This window comes from Ursus arctos, unplaced genomic scaffold (assembly GCF_023065955.2).
Source record: "Ursus arctos isolate Adak ecotype North America unplaced genomic scaffold, UrsArc2.0 scaffold_19, whole genome shotgun sequence".
Taxonomy (NCBI): Eukaryota; Metazoa; Chordata; class Mammalia; order Carnivora; family Ursidae; genus Ursus; species Ursus arctos.
This window is the reverse complement of record NW_026622863.1, coordinates 42894788-42912717: the sequence shown is the minus strand read 5'-3', so window position 1 is coordinate 42912717 and position 17930 is coordinate 42894788. Positions and strand designations below refer to the sequence as shown.

General features: G+C 35.6%; 1 protein-coding gene across 7 annotated transcripts in view; it reads left to right on the top strand.

Moving 5' to 3' along the window:
* Positions 1 to 17704, top strand: part of ZNF570 (zinc finger protein 570) — a 31205-nt gene extending 13501 nt beyond the window's left edge. For all 7 annotated transcript variants that reach the window (XM_044378125.3, XM_026482429.4, XM_057314718.1 and 4 more), the window contains exons 3-5: positions 3225 to 3351; positions 3683 to 3778; positions 15323 to 17704. In XM_044378125.3, the coding sequence (XP_044234060.1) occupies positions 3225 to 3351; positions 3683 to 3778; positions 15323 to 16683 (1584 nt within the window). In that variant the 3' untranslated portion in view covers positions 16684 to 17704. The remainder of the gene's footprint in view (positions 1 to 3224; positions 3352 to 3682; positions 3779 to 15322) is intronic.
* The last annotated feature ends 226 nt before the right edge of the window (positions 17705 to 17930 follow it).

The window sequence follows — 17930 nt, the reverse complement described above, 5'->3', positions numbered from 1 at the left end:
GTTCGTATAGACTAGCAATAGGAGCAAGTTAGAATATGTTGGGACAATGCAGATAGATGTGTAGATGTTGTGGGAGTTTGTGGAAATTCTAGAATGGCTTTTGTTTTTTGAGTGAAACAGAAAGCAAGATCATTAGTAAGGATGAAGAAAAAAGTATTGAAGATTTGAGGGGAGATTGAAAGTATGGAATGGTTATTTAGGAGAGTGGGGACATGAATGGACAGAGAAATGTATCATATAGGCATTTTGGCCCTCTTGAGGTTAGTGTCATGAATTTAAAGTGAGACCAGTTAGCATGATTGGTGTGATTTTACTCCAGCAAAGTAAAGCTGTTCAGGGTACAGAAATAGAGCATGCTGAGAGATGGCAGTGGTTTAACCAGATGGGTAAGGGCAGGGAAGTTGAGGGTTATATCCATGGGGGTGATCGTAACAAATGGTTGTGCTAGGAAGTGAGGGGATGTGGGATTGAGAAACAGTGAAAATGTGGTAAGTCAGTGATTTGTAGGTTCTAGTGGGGTCAAAGAATTATCCTAATTGGGGTACCAGAGGGCAAAAGTTGGAATATAGGAGGTAGAAGTCAGAGTGGGAGAGTTGAGATTAGGGAGGGTTTGATACTTACTGGTAATGACAAAGTCTGGGGCATGGCATTGGGAGTGAATGACCATTGAAGTGTGGAGGACAAGACTGCTGGAGGAGAGAAGGGGCACAGAACTGGGAGGCCTGGTTTTTGGGAGGATTATTTATATGGATATTGAAATGACCCCAAATTATATATGATTGGAGTAGTGTTGGAGAGAGTGACAGTGAGCCAGGGCTCTGAAGTGTTCAAGGAATGACAGAGTATTGGTATCTACCAGGAACTGGTCGAGAACTAAAACAGGGAGGGATGATAGTGTCTGATTTCATGAGATTTAAAACTAGGTGTCTTTTAGGGAGGTGGGAGGGAGTGATGGTCTAGAAACAAATGTAAGGAGCAAAGAGATCACCTGCCTTACCTCCAGGAGCTGTGGTACAAGGAATGTGGGAAATAAGGCAGTCACCACATGACAGGGCTTCAGGGGAAGTAGTCAGTCCCCTCAGCTGGGAGCCATGTTTCTATGTGTGCAGAAAGGTGAAGAAACTGTTGACTTTCTTCATACTGGTTTAATTATAATTATGAATGGATTTTGAAAGCAAGTATTTGGTTAGGGATCAACATTTTTTTATTTTTAACTTTTTTTAAACTCCAGGGTAGTTAACTTACAGTGCTATATGAGTTTTCAGGTGTACAATATAGTGATGTCATGGTTCTATATGTTACTTGGTGCTCATCAAGACAAGCGCATTCCGAATCCCCTTCGCCTATTTCGCTTATCTGTCCCCCCACCTCCCCTCTGGTAACCATCTGTTTGTTCTCCATAGTTAAGAGTCTGCTTTTTGGTTTATCTCTCTTTTTTCCCCCTTTGTTTGTTTGCTTTGTTTCTTAAATTCCACATATGAGTGAAATCATATGGTATTTATCTTTCTCTGACTGGCTTATTTTGCTTAAAATTATACTCTTTTGCTCCATCATATTGTTGCAAATGGCAAGATTTCATTCTTTTTTATGGCTAAATATTCCACTGTATGTATATAGAGAGAGGTCAGATATTTTAAGAGATCATTTGTTAGAGGTCAAATATTTTAAAGTAATCTAAGCTCACTATATTGACATTGTCATTCTTTTCATTAACTTTCACTAAAAGAATCATTGAAAACATGTATGTTATATATAAAAAATATTTATACATTTTTACATATATTTATATAAGGTAAGGAAAACATTTTTGGATGCATATAAGGCATATGAACCAAACTCTTAACAGGAACATGTCTGCAACATATAAGGGATTTTATTGGTAGGGCAGAGACGAAGAAACTCACAACTTCATATAATATAAATAAGAAAAAAGTTACTGAGTATTGTAAAACACTTTTTTAAAAATAACTTTGAAAGAAATAAAGAATTTTTTAAAAGATTGTATTTATTTATTTGAGAGAGAGACAGAGATAGCGACAGAGATAGCAAGAGAGACCATGAGTGGGGAGGAGAGGGAGAAACAGGCTCCCCGCTGAGCAGGGCACCCAATGCAGGGCTCAATCCCAGGACCCTGGCATCATGACCTGAGCCAAAAGCAGATACTTAAGCAACTGAGCCACCCAGGCACCCCTGTAAAATACTTTAATAATTTATATTCTGTAGAGACAGTTTAACTATGACAAAATTGTATCAAATGCCCAATAAATGTTTTATTGCCTTGACAGTTTCATCTCTTCTAAAAGTTAGACACACACACACACACACACACACACACACACACACACACACACAGGAAGCTAGAATCCAGCTAAATCACAGCATATCCAAGTTTTTAAGAACTTTGCCTAGCCCCTATGGGCAGAAGCAGTATTCTGAGCAGAACACCCATTTCTTAATACAAAATTTTAAGTGCTCTGGATTAAAATATTTGAATTTTAATAGAATTAATGATTTGCTCTCCTTGGTCTAGCACAATTTTCAGAGATATAGCAAGCACTTTCTGGTCTCATTTTTTTTTTTTAAAGATTTATTTATTTATTTATTTGAGGGAGAAAGAGAGCACGCGCAGGGGGAGGGGCAGAGGGAGAGAGAAAATCCACACAGACTACGCGCTGAGCATGGAGCCTGACACGGAGCTTGATCTCAGGACCCTGAGATCACAACCTGACCAGAAACCAATAGTGGGACACTTAATTGACTGTGCCACCCAGGCACCCCAGCACTTTCTAGTCTCATTTTTAATCCTCTCATAGTTTCTTGAACTTTTCAAACCATTCATTCATTAATTCAGTTTATTCAGCAAATATTTGAATGCCTCATGTGTGCCAAATACTGTCCTATAACTAGGGATATAGCAACGAGCAGAGCAAAAACGTACTGTACCCTCACGGACTTCACATTTTAGTGGAGGTTGGGAGCAGACAATAACAAAATAATTGTCATGGCAAACAATAAAGGAGGGTTAGGAAAATAGGGAACAGGAGTAAGAGCTTGCTATTTTTATACAGAATGATCTGAGAAGTACAAAAGGCCTGAGGGGGAACATGCTTGACATCTTTGATTTGAGGGTGTAATATCAGGGAGAGCCCAGTATGTCTAGGGCAGAACAAGGTGAATATGGTAAGAGATGAAATTATTTCATTCATTTATGTATTTCATTTCAGGAGTTGGTAACCTTCAGAGATGTGGCTGTTGATTTCTCCCAAGAGGAGTGGGACTGTCTAAATTCTTCCCAAAGGCATCTGTACAGTAATGTGATGTTGGAGAACTATAGGATCTTGGTGTCCCTAGGTGAGAATATCTTGTCCTTGTAAAATTGAGCTTCTACTCATAAGGGCCTCTTTGATACCACCATTGTGAATCTTTGGATGGCTTCCTTGGTGCTTGGCCGAATGTCTGTTGCTGTGCCAAAGTAATGGTTTAATATTTGTAAAGTTGCCAGTGGACGGGTCTGTTATTGATCTGTGTTGGAAGCTTCAGCTTTCCTGTATTTTGAATACACGTCCTTTACACATTTATCTCTGGCTTACTGTAAACTCCCTCTTCCCTGTGGATCAGAGGATTGGTAACGAGTTCTGGGATATCCTCAGCATGACCAAATTGTTTCTTTTCATACATGCAGGACTTTGCTTTTCTAAGCCAAGTGTGATATTATTGTTGGAACAAGGGAAAGAGCCCTGGATGGTGAAGAGAGAGCTGGCAAAAGGCTTGTGCTCAGGTGAGTGAAGAGGAAATAGGCAGGCATAAATAAATCACACACACATGAATGTATATTAGCATATATATATATATATATATATATATATATACATATACATATATATATATATACATATACACACTATACACACACACACACTAGTATAGCATATATACATATATATATAGATAGATAGCATATATAGGTAGATAGCTTATATATATAGTTTAAATAATAATAAAACAGAACCCATGTACCTACTTCTTAGCTTAAGAAATAGAAAATTATTTGGGTGCCTGGCTGGCTCAGTTGGTAGAGCATGCCCCATGTTGGGTATAGAGATTACTTTTAAAAAAAAAAGGAAATAGAAAATTGTCAATGCCATTATAGGCCTTTGAGGGCCCCCGCCTAATGATACACCATCCCGTGGCCCATTCCCACCCCTTACTGGGGAAACCAGTATTCTACAATTTTTCTTTTCTTTCCTTGACTTTTCTTAATAGTTGTGCCATATACCCTTAAACAAAATATTATATTTGCATATTTTCAACTTTTTACACATGAAAATATATGGTGTGTGTAATCCTGACTCTTTTTTCAACTCAAAATTATATTCCTGAAGGGTGCCTGGGTAGCTAGCTCAGTCAAGGTTAAGCATCTGACTCTTGATTTTAGCTCAGGTCATGATTTCAGGGTCATGAGATTAAACCCCAAGTTGGGCTCTGCACTGGGCGTGGTGCCTGCTTGAGATTCTCTCTCTCCCTTTCCCTCTGTATCTCCCCTCACCCCACTCTTTCTCTCTCTAAAAAAAAGAAAAAAAATTACTGAAATTCTGATTCACATTAATTTTAGTAGTTATTTTTCATTTGCTGAAATATAACATATTCCACCATGTAAACCACAATTTATCTTTTGAAGGTCATTTGAGTTGTTTCTGTTTTGTGCTATTATAAATGTTAACTGCTGTGAACCTGTTAGTGTACTTATGCTGGAGTTTATATAGAGAATAGAGCCAGCAATTTACTAGATAATGCTATTTATTTTCCAAAGTTGTATTAATTTACATTTCTAATATCTGTGTATGAGAGTACTCATTGCTCTACACTCAGAATTGACAAGTTTAAAAAATTTTTGCCAACTTGATAGGTGTGAAGTATTATCTCCTTATATGTGCTATCTGAATTTCCTTGATTACAAAATAAGTTGGACATCTTTTTGTATTTATAATGGCCATTTGGATTTCCTTTTTTGTGAAGCACCTGCTCAAGTGTTTTGCTCATTCTGGGGAAGACTGTCCTTTATACATATGTTCATAGTTTATATTTTTGATTTTGACATTTTGTTTTGAGAAAACTTTTTCTATTATAAAGTCATGGATATTCTTAAATTGTTTTCTAAAGATTTTCCTTTCAAATTTAGGGCTATAATCCAATTGGAATTGATTTTTGAGATTGACGTAAAAATTTAATTTCTGTGCCTTATGGAAAACCAAATTTCCTAGACTCATTGAAGAAATGAGCTCTCTTTGCTCATTGTTCAGAATGTTATATCTTAATCTATCAGGTTATAGTATATTTGTGCATCTGATTTTGAGCTCTGTTCCATGTTGTTGATCTCTGTTTCCTTATGCTGGTACCACACTGTCTTAATTAAATACTTATATATATAATGCTTTTATAAAAATACTTTATATATACAAAATACTTAAAACACTTATATATAAAATACCTATATATAAAATACTTATGAAAATTTACATAAATAAGGTACTTATATATATATCTATAACTACATATATAAAGTCCTCATAAGATGTAGTATCTGTTAGGGCAAGTCCCCTACACCTAGCTTATGCTCTTCAAAATTTGTTTGCTTTTTGGCCATCTGAATAAAGTTTGGAGCCAGCTTGTCAGTTTCCACCAGAGAACAAAAAAAAGTAATTGGCTTTTGATTGAAATTTTACTTATCTGTATATCAATTTTGTTAATTTTTCTATTTATTGTTTTTTTTATTCTGTGGGTTATCACTCCATTTTTGAGGTTTTAAAATTTCCTTTGGTATGTTTTATAATTTTCTCCATAAAGGCCATGCACATCTTCTGTTAGATTAATTCCTGGGCATCTTAGTTTTGTTACTATGTTAAATGTTGTGTGTATTTTCTATTTGTTGCTCATGTATTGAAATGAACTTAACTTTTATACTTTGAACTTATATCCAGCAATGCTGCCAAGCTCGCCCATTAATGCTAATAGTTTTTAGATTTCTTTGGATTTTTTTCTGTGGACAGACATATCTGTGAATGATGGTGGTTTCATTTTAAATTCTTTACCTTTAATTTCTTTTTCCTATTGCCCTATCTTAGATCTCCAGTACAGTATGAACTGAAGTAGTGATAGCAGACATTGTTTACATTTTTATTTTAATTCCAGTTAATGAATCATGTTATATTAGTTTGAGGTGTACAGTATAGTGATTCAACAAATCCATACATCACCCAGTGCTCTTCACAGCAAGTGTACTACTTAATCTCCATCATCTGTTTAACCCTTCTCCCACCTTCTTCCCCTCGATAACCATCAGTTCTCTGTAATTAAGTCTGTTTCTTGGTTTGTCTCTTTCTCTCTTTTCCCTTTTGCTTGTTTTGTTTCTTAAATTCTGCATATGAGTGAATTCAATGCCATTAAAAATGGCAAGATTTCATTTTTTTATGCTGAATAATATTCCATTGTGTGTGTGTGTGTGTGTGTGTGTGTGTGTGTGTGTGTATCTCCACCACATCTTTATCCATTCATCAGTCAGTGAACATTTGGGCTGCTTTCATAATTTGGCAATTGTAAATAATGCTGCTATAAAAATAGGGGTGCATGTATGCCTTTGAATGAGTGTTTTTGTATTCTTTGGGTAAACTCCCAGTACCCAGTTGCTGGATTGTAAGGTAGTTCTGTTTTTAACTTTTTGAGGAACCTCCATACTGTTTTCCACAGTGGCTGCAAGTTTGTATTCCCAACAGTGCTTGAGGGTTCCTATTTCTTCACATCTTTGCGAACACCTGTTCTTTCTCGTATTTCTAATTTTAGCCATCCTGACAGGTGCAGGAGGTGATAACTCATTGTGGTTTTGATTGCATTTCCCTAATCATGAGTGTTGATGAGCATCTTTTCATGTATCTGTTGGCCATCTGTGTGTCTTCTTTGGAGAAAGGTCTGTTCATATCTTCTGCCCATTTTTAAATTGGATTATTTGGTTTTTGGCTGTTGAGTTGTATGAGTTGTATAAGTTCTTTATGTGTTTTAGATACTAACTCTTTATCAGATATGTCATTTGCAAGTATCTTCTCCCATTCCGTAGGTTGCCTTTTAGTTTTCTTGATTGTTTCCTTTGCTGTGCAGAAGGTTTTTATTTTGATGTAGTCCCAATAGTTTATTTTTGCTTTTATTTCTCTTCCCCCAGGAGACCTATCTAGAAAAACGTTGCTACAACCGATGTCAGAGACATTACTGCCTGTGCTCTCTTCTAGGATTTTTATGGTTTCAGGTCTCACATTTAGGTTTTTAATCTATTTTTAGTTTTTTTTTGGTGGGTATATGGTGCAAGAAAGTGGTCCAGTTTCATTCTTTTAGATATTACTGTCTAGTTTTCCCAACACCATTTGTTGAAGAGACTGTCTTTTTTCCATCGTGTAATTTTTCCTGCTTTGTCAGAGATTAATTGACCATATAATTGTGGTTTTATGTCTGGATTTTTCTATTATGTTCTATTGATCTATGTATCTGTTTTTATGCTGATACCATACTGTTGGTTTTTCTAAGATTTTATTTTTAAGTAATCTTTATACCCAACGTGGTGCTCAAACTTAAAATCCTGAGATCAAGAGTTGCCCACTCCACTGAGCCAGCCAGGTGCCCCTGGTACCATACTGTTTGATTATTACAGCTTTGTAATATATGTCTGGAATTGTGATGCCTCCAGCTTTGCTTTGCTTTTTCAAGGTTGCTTTGACTATTTGGGGTCTTTTGTGGTTCCATACACATTTTAGGATTATCTGCTCTACTTCTGTGAAAAATGCTGTTGGTATTTTGATGGGGAGTGTATTAAATATGTGGGTCGCTTTGGTCAGTATAGACATTTTAATGATATTTGTTCTTCCAATCCATGAGGATGGGATGTTTTCTGTGTGTCATCTTCAATTTCTTTCATCAGTGTTTTATAGTTTTCAGAGTACAGGTCTTTCACCTCTTTGGTTAGGTTTATTCCTAGGTGTCTTACTATTTTTGGTGCAATTGTAAATGTGACTGTTTAATTTCTTTCTGCTGTTTCATTATTGGTGTATGCAATAGATTTCTGTACATTGATTTTGGATCCTGCAACATTTATAATCACCACTAACTCTTTTCTCAGTCTTAGCAAGTTTTTGGTGGAGTCTTTTAGATTTTCTATATATAGTATCATGTCATCTAATAGTGAAAGTTACTTTTTTCTTATCAATTTGGATGCCTTTTATTTCATTTTGTTGTGTGATGATAGCAGGCATTCTTGTTCACTTTTGGTCTTAATGAGAGTGCTTTCATATTTTGTTATTAATAATTCTGATATTTAAAGGTTTTTGATAGATATCTTTTTGTTCCTATTTGCTAAAGTTTCATTATAGAAAGCTTTTGAGTTTTAACAAATGTTTTTCTATCTCTGTAGATGATTAGATGGTTTTTAGATTTTCATCTGTTAACATGGTGAATTACATATTACATTTTTAATGTTGAATTAACTTTGTAGTCCTGAGCCAAACCCATCTTTACATCTTTTTCATTCATGGCTACTTGCTGTTTGCTAATATATTGTTTAGTTTTTTTGCATCTACATTAATCAATGAGGTTGATGTTCAATTTTCCCTTCGTGTAATTTTCTTGTCAGATTTTGGAATCAAGATACTAGTCTCATAAAACATAATTTTTTTTTGTAATTCTGACAACTGTTTTTTTTAATTTTGAAAGTATTTTATTAGGTCATATATTTTTGGAATTGTTTTATCTTTCTGGTAAATTCTTCCATTTGTTATTGTTACCCTCTTTAAATCTAGTGATGATTTTTCCCCTAACTATATTGCTTGATTTTAGTGTAGCTGTATTGGCCTTCTTTTGTTAATATTTCCTTGGTGTAGTTTTTCTATCCCTTTACTCCCTTACTTTCTGTGTTTGTTTTGTAAAGAGTATGTATGGCTAAACAGTTTTTTAGTCTACTCTGAGAATCTGTATCTTTTAACTAAATGATGATAGTCAATTACATATTTTGGTATTACTAATAGAATTGGACTTCTTTCCACCACCTTACTTTTTTTTTTTTTAAAGATTTTTTATTTATTTATTTGACAGAGATAGAGACAGCCAGCGAGAGAGGGAAACAAGCAGGGGGAGTGGGAGAGGAAGAAGCAGGCTCATAGCGGAGGAGCCTGATGTGGGGCTCGATCCCAGAATGCCGGGATCACACCCTGAGCCGAAGGCAGACGCTTAACCACTGTGCCACCCAGGCGCCCCCACCATCTTACTTTCTTTTATAAATTCTTTTCCCATTTTTTTTTCTTGTTTCCTAACTTTTACTCCATCTGCTAATTTGAACGTTAATCTATTCTTCTACTGGTTAGCTTAGAAAATTTAACATTTATGGGACACCTGGCTAGTTCAGTCAGTGGAGCATGCGACTCTTGATCTTAGGGGTTTATAAGTTCAAGCCCCGTGTTGGGTGTTGAGATTACTTAAAAATAAATCTTTAAAAAAAAGTTAACATTTATAATTATGTTAACAATATCTAAAGTTAATCCTTACCGTTATTTTCCTCCCTTAAAAATATAAGAACCTTAGAATGTTTTAATTTCACTTGCCCTCATTTCAGTTCTTATTTATTTTAATCCTGTAAATGATTATTTTGTTTCTGAAGTTACAAAATTAGACCATTATTTTGTTTAGGTAGTATTGTTTAGATTGACCCAGGTTTCATTTTCTTGATTCACCATTCTTTTCTATATCCCAGAACCTTTTCCTGTATTACCTCCTTTATCAATAAATATATTATTTATACAAACTATTTTGTTATTATTAATTTATTCATTTGTTTTGTATATTTATTTGCTTTCATGCATGTAAGAATCTTTATATATATGCATTCATAAACTGACAGTTATTATTTTAATCATCACCTCAAAGATACCACTCCATACTTTTCTGGCTTCTATTGTTGCTATTGAGATGTCAGTTCTCATTAATATTTTCTTCCTTGCTTCTTTTAAATTAAAACTACCTTCTCTTTGCCCTTGGTATTCTGTATTTTCACTATGACATATCTAAATTAAATTTCATTTTAATTGCTGTACTTGGGATTATGATTCTTATATCTGACTAAATGATCATGCTTTTTCCTTCATTCTGTTAATGTGTGTGTTACATTAATTTTTGCTGACCCATCCTTGCATTCCAGCAATAAATTCCACTTGGTCACAGTTTGTAATCCTTATAATATACTGTTGAATTCAGTTTGCTAGTATTTGTTGATGATTTTTACGTCAATGTTATAAGAGATATTGGTCTCTAGTTTTCTTGTAGTATCTTAGTCTGGCTTTGGTATCACAGTAATGCTGGCCTCATAGAATAAGTTTGGAAGTCTTCACTCCTCTTCATTTCTTTGGAATTGCTGGAGGAGGATTTGTGTGAATTCTTTAAATGTGATAGACTTCACCACAGACACTATCTGGTCCTGGGCCTTTTCTTGTTAGAAGGTTTTGGATTACTGATTCAGTTGACTTACTAGTTATGGGTCTGTTCGGATTTTCTATTTCTTTATGTTTCAGTCTTGGTAGGTTGTGTGTTTCTTAGAATTTGTCCATTTTATCCAGTTTATGCCATTTGTTGGCATGCAGTTGTTCTAGTACTGTCTTATAATCCTTTTTTATTTCTGTATAATTAGTCATACTGTGGCACCTTTCATTTCTGATTTTAGTTACTCAAGTCTTCTTCTTTTTTTTTTCTTAGTCAATCCAGATAAAAGTTTGTCAGTTTTGTCAATCGTTTTGAATAACCAGCTCTTGGTTTTGCTGATTCTATTATTTTTCTATTTATTTTGTTTGCTTCAGTCTTTATTATTTTCTTCTTTCCCCTAGCTTTGGGTTTAGTTTGCTCTTTTTCTAGTTTTTTTTTTAAGATTTTATTTTATTTATTAGAGAGAGAGCACAAGAGGGGGGAGGAACAGAAGAGAAGCAGACTCCCTGCTGAACAGGGAGCCTAATGCGGGACTAGATCCCGGGACTCCAGAACCAGAGTGAGCTGAAGACAGTCACTTAACCAACTGATCCACCCAGGCGCCCTCTAATTTGTTAAGATGTAAAGTTAGGTTGTTTATTTGAGCTCTTTCTTCTTTTTTAATGTAAGCATCAACAGCTATGCATTTCCCTTTTAGCACGGTTTTTCACACATCCCATAATTTTTGATAGGTTCTATTTTTATTTCCATTGGTTTCAGGAAAACTGTGGTATCTTCTTTTACCTATTGGTTGTTTAAGTGTTTAACTTCCACATATTTGTGGATTTTTTCCAGTTTTCATTTTGCTATTGATTTCTAGTTTCATTTCTTTTTTTTAAATTTTTTTTAATTATATTATGTTAGTCACCATACAGTACATCCCTGGTTTTTGATGTAAAGTTCGATGATTCATTAGTTGCGTATAACACCCAGTGCACCATGCAATACGTGCCCTCCTTACTACCCATCACCAGCCTATCCCATTCCCCCACTCCCCTCCCCTCTGAAGCCCTCAGTTTGTTTCTCGGAGTTTCATTTCATTATGATCGAGAAAGATAATTTGTATGATTTCAATCTTTTAAAATTTATTCTATGGACATGTATATTTTATGGACAACACATAGTCTGTCCTTGATACAGGTTTGCTTTTTTGGATATACTTTAGGATTTTTTTAAAAAAATTCTTAAAGTCAGTTTGCCAAACTGCAAAATCTGAGAGAACAGCGCTACACAAGACTTTGCTTATTTTAGACACCAGCTACAAGTGTGGGGATGTTCAGGGCCACCCTTATTTCTGACCAGCTGGCTACAGATAAGGGGGTATCTACAGTCACCCTAAGGTTGATAATTCACAACAGTGACTCACAGAGGTCAGGAAAGAGCTATTATGATTGCAGTTTTATTTTTTTACAAAAGATATAAAGAACCAGCCAAAAGTAGAGACACCAAGGGTAAGGTGTGGGAGAACTGCAAACATGAAGGGGACCTCCAGACATTTCAGTATTCAAAAGAATAAGCTCTCAAGAGAGCGTCAGTGTACAGGGTTATTTGTTTGTTTGTGTTTTGGTTTCATTATGTAGGCATGATTGAGTGAGTCATTGCCCAGTGCCCAACATGATTCAATCTCCAGCCTCCTTCTCTTCCCAAAAGTCAGACTGTTATCATGATGGCTCAAAGCACCAACCCTCTAGTCACATGGTTGGTCTTTCTGGCATGGCTAGCCTCCATCCTAAATCATCACATTAGCAAAAACTATATAGGGGCATGTTGTGAGTCATAAACTATATAGTTATAAACTATCAGGTGTGGTCCAAGAGGCTCGCTATGAATAACAGTGACACTCCTTCCAGGATTATAGAGGGTTTAGAGAGTTACCACTTGTGAACCACAGACAAAGTCCTGTCAAATTCTTTATCACACAGTTTTTAAAAATATTCACAATGCAGTTCTGATTATGAGTGGAAGTAATAGATTGATTTAGAATCAATGGCTTTATGTTATTGGTTCTTCATATAGAAAAGCAAAGAATATCTCTTCCCTTTAGGCAAATTTATGGGGGGACAGGGGGTCCCTCATTAGAATTGTAAAGCTTTTGCTTAATTCTTGTAATTTTTAAGCTATTTTTCCTCTTCATTGTTGTCAATGTTAAGTTATCTTCTAAGGTTAATTATTTTCTTTATGCTTTCTTTTATTGCTTTTTAGTTGTATATAACACCCAGTGCACCATGCAATACGTGCCCTCCTTACTACCCATCACCAGCTTTTTAAAATAGATTCTAAAATTGCAAAATGATACATTCTTATTTGAAAAAAATAAGTATAAATAGTACAGTAATCTTCCTTCTACATAGCTTCTACATTCTATTATGTGCCTTTTATTTATGTAATGATTCATTTCTGGTGTTTTGCAAGTCACAACATATACATAATTATTTTTAATGGCTACTATTATTAGCTGTTATTACTTTTGTGACATTTCTTGACTAATATTCCAGGTTTTTATTATTTTTCAGTATAAATATTCTTTTTCAGTATTTTATTCTCTTTCAGTATAAATCATTGAACAAGTTGATTTTTATTACAACCTTTAATTTAACATCATATGATATTAATGTTCTCAGCCATGATTTTTTTTGGTACAAAAAAGTGGTTTTATTTTATTATTTTATAATAATATTTTTTATTATATTATGTTAGTCACCATACAGTACATCCCTGTTTTCCGATGTAAAGCTTGATGCTTCATTAGTTGCGTATAACACCCAGTGCACCATGCGATATGTGCCCTCCTTACTACCCATCACCAGCCTATCCCATTCCCCCACCCCCCTCCCCTCTGAAGCCTTCAGTTTGTTTCTCAGAGTCCATAGTCTCTCATGCTTCATCCCCCCTTCTGATTACCCCCCTTTCTTTACCCCTTTCTTCCACTAGCTATCTTCCTACTTCTTATGTTCCATAGATGAGTGAAACCATATGATAATTGTCTTTCTCTGCTTGACTTATTTCACTTAGCATTATCTCCTCCAGTCCCATCCATGTTGTAGCAAATGTTGAGAAATCGTTCTTTCTGATAGCTGAGTAATATTCCATTGTATATATGGACCACATCTTCTTAATCCAGTCATCTGTTGAAGGGCATCTCGGTTCCTTCCACGATTTAGTTATTGCGGACAATGCTGCTATGAACATTGGGGTGCATATGGCCCTTCTCTTCACTACGTCTGTATCTTTGGGGTAAATACCCAGTAGTGCAAAGGCTGGATCATAGGGTAGCTCAATTTTTAAAGGACCTTCACACTGTTTTCCAGAGTGGCTGTACCAGCCATGATTTTTTGTTTAACATTTATTCCTTCTTAATCTCTTCTGCTTTGTTCTTTTTTCTCAAATATCTTAATGTTGGAGCTCTAGGGTTGTTCATTACTTGTTCCTTTCTCTTCTTTTTATCTACACTCATTCTCTTGGAAATATAGTCTCTTTAACTACCATGTATATGCTGGCAGTTCCTAGTTTAAAATCTCTAGTCCAGACCTCTGTCTTAAACTCAGTCTTATAGGTCTATCTACCTTCTCAGCATTTCCATTTCAATGTCTGAAAAACGCCTTAAGTTTATTATGTTCAAAACTGAACTCCAGATCTTCCATATCTCTCCACCTAAACCTGCTGTACCCATGGCCTTCCCCTTCACTTTTGATGGCTGATCCATCCTGCCATTGCTCAGACCATAGACTTTGAAGGCTTTCTTGTCTCATTTTTCTGTTACATTTCATATCCAATCTGTCAGTATATCCTCTTGGCATTTCCTACAAAATATACCTAGAATCTGACCATCTCGCTATCCCTCCATTGATAGCTCTCTGGTCTGGATCCTCATCGTCTTCACCTGGATTACTGCAATCATGGGTCCCCTTTGCCACCTTTCAGTATTTTTATTAAACTGTAAATAGGTATCATTCCTGTACTCACAAACACTTCAGTAGTTCTCTGTCCCACTCAGAGTAGGAGCCAAATTCCTTAGAAAGCACATAAAGCTTAAATAATCATATCTTTTATCTCCTGACTTCATCTCCTACTACACCTCTCCAGCAACACTGGCCTTCTTGCGGTTGCTCAAACATGGGAAACATGCTTCTACTTTTAAGCTGTTTCCTTTGCCCAGAATGCTCTTTCTCCATATTTCTAAGTGACTAACTTCTTCACTTCCTTCAAATTTTTGCTTAAATGTTAACTTACTAATTATTCCTACCTCTGACTTCACCAACATTCCTAATCTCTTTTACCCTTTTTTCATTTTCTGTAGCACTTAGTACTTCCTAATATACAATAAAATTTACTCATTTAGCATTTGTTTCCTATCTCTCCCAAGAATATAAGGTCCACAAAGGTAAGGATCTTTGTTTTGTTTACTATAATCAAAAGCATTTAGAAGATTATATGGCACAAGTTTCGATAATATTCTTGAGAGAAGCAACTGTAAGAATGGAGGTTATTTCAGTGCTTGTGTTAGTCATACATGCACAAAATTATAACGAAGTCCATCCACCTCTATAATTCCTTATTGACCTGAGATTTGCCTTACTGACTTTCTTGTAAGTCTAATCATTCTTCAAGTTTCTGTGTGAGTGACCTATTTTTGGTTCTTGCAAACATCAGAACTACAAAAGCCAATGTTCTTGTGGTTTTATTTATTAAATTCACATACTTCACTTTATAAATGTACTTTCATAAATTTTCCTTCTGGTACATGATAGAGGAGACTTTTTTTTAAATTGTTATTTTTCAGGCTGGGAATCTATGTGTGAGACTGAAGAATTAACTTCAAAGAAGGACATTTATGAAGGAAAATCATCACAGAAGATAATAGAAAAACTCACAAGCTATGGCCTTGAGTATTCCAGTTTGAGAGATGAATGGAAATGTGAGGGCCATTTTGAGAGACAGCCAGTAAATCAGAAGGCATGTTTCAAGGAAGAGACAATCATCACTCATGAAGAAGCCCTTGTTAGGAAAAGAGCACAAGAATATAACAAATCTTGGGGAAGTTTCCATCTGAACACGCTGCTTCATACACAACAGATAATCACCAAAGAGGAGAAAGTACATAAACACGATACACATAAGAAGAGCTTTAAAAAAAATTTAATGGCCATTAAGCCCAAGAGTATCTATACAGAGAAGAAACTCTTGAAATGTAATGACTGTGAAAAAGTCTTTAGCCAGAGCTCATCTCTTACTCTTCATCAAAGAATTCATACTGGGGAGAAACCATATAAATGTGTAGAATGTGGAAAAGCCTTCAGCCAGAGATCAAATCTTGTTCAGCATCAGAGGATTCATACTGGAGAGAAACCCTATGAATGTAAGGAATGTAGGAAAGCCTTCAGTCAGAATGCACACCTTGTTCAACATCTGAGAGTTCATACTGGGGAAAAACCTTATGAATGCAAGGTGTGTAGGAAAGCCTTTAGCCAGTTTGCTTACCTTGCTCAACATCAGAGAGTTCATACTGGAGAGAAACCTTATGAATGTATTGAATGTGGGAAAGCATTTAGCAATAGATCATCCATTGCTCAACACCAGAGAGTTCATACTGGTGAGAAACCTTATGAATGTAATGTCTGTGGGAAAGCATTTAGCCTTCGTGCATACCTTACTGTACACCAGAGAATACATACTGGAGAGAGACCCTATGAATGTAAAGAATGTGGGAAGGCTTTCAGCCAGAATTCACATCTTGCTCAACATCAGAGAATTCATACTGGAGAGAAACCTTATAAATGTCAAGAATGTAGGAAAGCATTCAGCCAGATTGCCTACCTTGCCCAACATCAAAGAGTTCATACTGGAGAGAAACCCTATGAATGTATTAAATGTGGGAAGGCTTTTAGCAATGACTCATCCCTTACTCAACATCAGAGAGTTCATACTGGAGAGAAGCCTTATGAATGTAATGTTTGTGGAAAGGCTTTTAGTTACTGTGGATCCCTTGCCCAACATCAGAGAATTCATACTGGAGAGAGACCCTATGAATGTAAGGAATGCAAGAAAACTTTCAGGCAGCATGCACACCTTGCTCATCATCAGAGAATCCATCTTGGGGAGTCACTCTCACCACCCAATCCAGTCAATCACCAAGTCCTCTAGACACGTCTCATAACTATTTCCAGAATTTATGCTCTTTTCTGTATTTCTAATGTTTTACCCTAGTCTAAGTTTCATCTCACCTGGATCACCATGCTGTAGCTTTCTAACAGATCTTCCTATATCTTTTGGTCCCCTTAAATTCATTTCCCACCATGCCCCAAACTGATTTTTTTGAGTGTAAGACTACATCACTGCCTCCAATTAAAACTTTTTTGGGGGGGGGGGCTTACTATTGTTCTTAAGCTAATATCCACAGTCTTAAAATTGTCTATGAGGCACATCATTATCTGGTTCCTATATACCTTTCAGCCTTGTTTTATTCCAGTCACCTTCTCTGAGCACTAGGCACTTCCCAGGACTAAGAGCTTAGATTCTGGAAAATCATAGCTCTACCACTACTGTGGCATTATGTGACTTTGAGTAATTTGTTTGACTTATCTAAACCTCAGGGTTTTCTTCAATTCTTAATATAGGGATAATAAAGGATACTGTATCGTAGAAATGTGATTATTAAATGAAATAGTGTCTGTTGTAGATTGATGCATATTAAGTAATAAATTTGCATGTAAAGTGCTTCACATAGCACATGAAATATAGCAGATATTCAATAAATCCTAATAGCTCACATGTACTGAGTGCCTACTATGCACCAGGCACTGTTCTACATACTCAACATATATTAACTCACTTACTCCTCACAGCTAGAACAAGATTCCTCAGTGGACAAAGTAGAACATCTGTGGGAAGCAGCAGGTCAGAATTGAGAAAACCCAAAAATTTAAGAAACATAAATGGGAGTCTTCATACTCTAGATGAGTAATCAATATAGACACAAGTAGTAGACCTACACCTACAACCAATTTTAGGAAGTTTCTAAAGAGAATTGGATAAACCAATCAATATAGAGAAAATGAGGATTCACAGAGAAGAATGCAGAACTCACATTTAGATCAGGAAAAGAATAGAGTATCCCAACTGCAAAAAAAAAACAAAAACAAACAAACAAACAAAAAACAATAAACATAGAAATTTGTACTATCCCATAAAAAGGCACCAGGCCCAGTCAATTGTATTGGGTAAATCTAGGTAAATTTAAAAAGCATTTAAATTGTTCCATACCCCAGAAAAAAGTATAAAGTTTGTAAAATTTTTAACCAGTGGTTGTAAAATTGAAACCAAAGGGGGATTGAGGGGAAAAAGTTAGATATATATAGGCTTTCATATACATGTTTTACGTATTTGAAATA